Below are 2,321 nucleotides of genomic sequence, written 5' to 3' on the forward strand. Positions count from 1 at the left end.
TATATATATATATTAAAAGTATATTAATGAATAATCTATGAAGAAATGGCATGGAATGAATTAACACAAGAGAGCATATGCTTTCCATGCTACAAGATACTACATTCATAAGATACTCAATTCAAGTCTTACGCAACTCTACTGTACTTGTATATAAAGTGTATAGATACAAGCAACACGAATGTTTTTTGTATGTTATATGTTAATAGTTGCCGCATGCAGCATCGAGAGATATTTAAATATATACAGGCTCTGATAAATGTGTCCACACCATTTTCATGCATTTTATGGGATTTAACTAAAATTATGCTCTTTTTAATAATTATTGCATAATGATAGAAATATCCTTTTTATAACAAAATCGAAAATATCACATGTAGATCGACAAGAAGATATTATTAAGTGGAGGAGAACAGTGCGTGAGATAAAGAAAAATTTGGGTGATGCCTACTACATTTTACGTCGCTAAGATCCGTCATATACAATGTGTATATTTATGTTTAAAAATATCTAATTCTAAGAATTAATCGGCAATCTCAGCAATAATCACATTAATAACTTTCTACAAATGGGCAGATAAAAGCTATATATGTAAAATCCTGCTGTGTAGTGACTTGCCTCTGCTTTGCAAAAATACTTTTCGATCGTATTATAAAAACTCGCAGAAAGCGACAAAAATGTATGCGAAAGGAGGGCCAGATATACATTTCACGGAAACTTTAATTCGTGATATCGTTTTATATTGTCACGGGGTAATCAATATTCCATAATGCATTCGAGGGCTTATCGTTTTCCTTGTATCAAACTGCTATTTCAACCGCTTGCTCGTGTTCGCACTGAAACGCACAATTATTCTCATCTAAGCAGAACTAAAAAGAAAATGTATAAAAAAAAAACATTCCTTTCAATTGTTTCTCTTAATTGTATTAATTGATTTTATAGCACACATGTACTACATTTCTGCTTGTAAGAAATACAAGGACCAGTCACATTATAAAATTAGTAACTGCGAATGATATACACATATAACAATATTACATACTTATGACAGTTTCTATATAGAAACATAAATAATTAATGTGTGCTTATATCTTATCGGGAAACTTTACCTACCTATTCCAAGCAGGCCTTTCTCGATACTGCCAGAAAATTCCTTTTTTATGGCAACCTCTATGTCATGCCCCGATATTTTCTCATACTCAATAAACGTTTGTCGCAGTTGTTGATAGCTGCGCGATACTAAAATCGCATTGAATTGCGATTCATCTGTACCCCATTGCTTTTCGCCTACATAAAAGAATTCAAGTTTAGAAATTATACATTACGTTATAAAATACATTGAGTTTTAATTTCTAGGTTACTAAGTAAAAGAAATTGCTGTCACGTACCAGCTTCAAATAACGCTTGAGCATCAGCAGCAGCTTGGGCATGATCGATACCTTGATTTTCGTCTCTGTTTGCCTGTACGAGAGACACCAGTAATCTTTTGAAATGACCAGATGTATCACCCTTCAGATCACTTTCAAGCGTTTTGCCATATACTGTTTGTAACAGGTATGTTCATTAATTAATCAACAAGATTGTCAATTATAAACATGCATAATAAGTCAAAATGGCAAAAATCTTACAATTTTCGTAAAATGCGGCAATCGTACGGATGCCATAATTACTGAGAGTACACAAAATCTCGACGATTGCTTCCTCGTCCGTACCCATGCCGCTCACTGCGTCGTGCAGCTCTTTGGCATAATAATGTGGCAGTGGAGTCATAAGAGCAACGATGACATCCTCCAATTTCCCAGTCAGTTCGCTCTTCAGATCGTTAATCAGATCCTTTCCATAGAGAGTCTTAAACGCCTCCGCAATCTCTAGTCTTTGTACTATGCCTCTTTTCGTGATCACATCAATGATTGCCTTTTCATCCGTACCAAAGCCTTTCATCGCTTTACGTAAGATAGCAGCATCTGCGTTCGCGTCGAACGGCTCAGCGGGATAAACAGTCGGAGTGCACTGGAACAATGTAATGTACATATATGTTGGTGTAATAATTGAATTTTATGAAATCTTCTATAGTATTTTTACAAATACTTTTACTTTACAAAAAAAGGATATTGTGCCCCGAAATTAAAATTATAATTCGAATGTTCAGAATCAATATAAATTAGAAGAAAAATAGAAAAAAAAATTCATAAAACCACCTATATTAGGATTATTTTATATTTTTAATTAATAAAAACTATACATGAGAAGCATGTTATAATTATAATTTTTTTTTAATTAATTTTTTTTTTTTTTTTTTATATTTCGGGGGAAATTTTGCT

General features: G+C 33.0%; 1 protein-coding gene across 1 annotated transcript in view; it reads right to left on the bottom strand.

Moving 5' to 3' along the window:
• The window catches only part of LOC115243665 (annexin B9), a 14,445-nt gene that overhangs the window by 1,753 nt on the left and 10,371 nt on the right, over positions 1–2,321 (bottom strand). Inside the window, exons 3-5 of the mRNA XM_029820826.1 lie at positions 1,629–2,010; positions 1,389–1,541; positions 1,114–1,287 (exon numbers count right to left, since the gene is read on the bottom strand). Of these exons, the coding sequence (XP_029676686.1) occupies positions 1,114–1,287; positions 1,389–1,541; positions 1,629–2,010 (709 nt within the window). The remainder of the gene's footprint in view (positions 1–1,113; positions 1,288–1,388; positions 1,542–1,628; positions 2,011–2,321) is intronic.

The sequence above is a fragment of the Formica exsecta genome, unplaced genomic scaffold (genome assembly GCF_003651465.1).
Source record: "Formica exsecta isolate Colony F162 unplaced genomic scaffold, ASM365146v1 scaffold72, whole genome shotgun sequence".
NCBI classification, from domain to species: Eukaryota; Metazoa; Arthropoda; class Insecta; order Hymenoptera; family Formicidae; genus Formica; species Formica exsecta.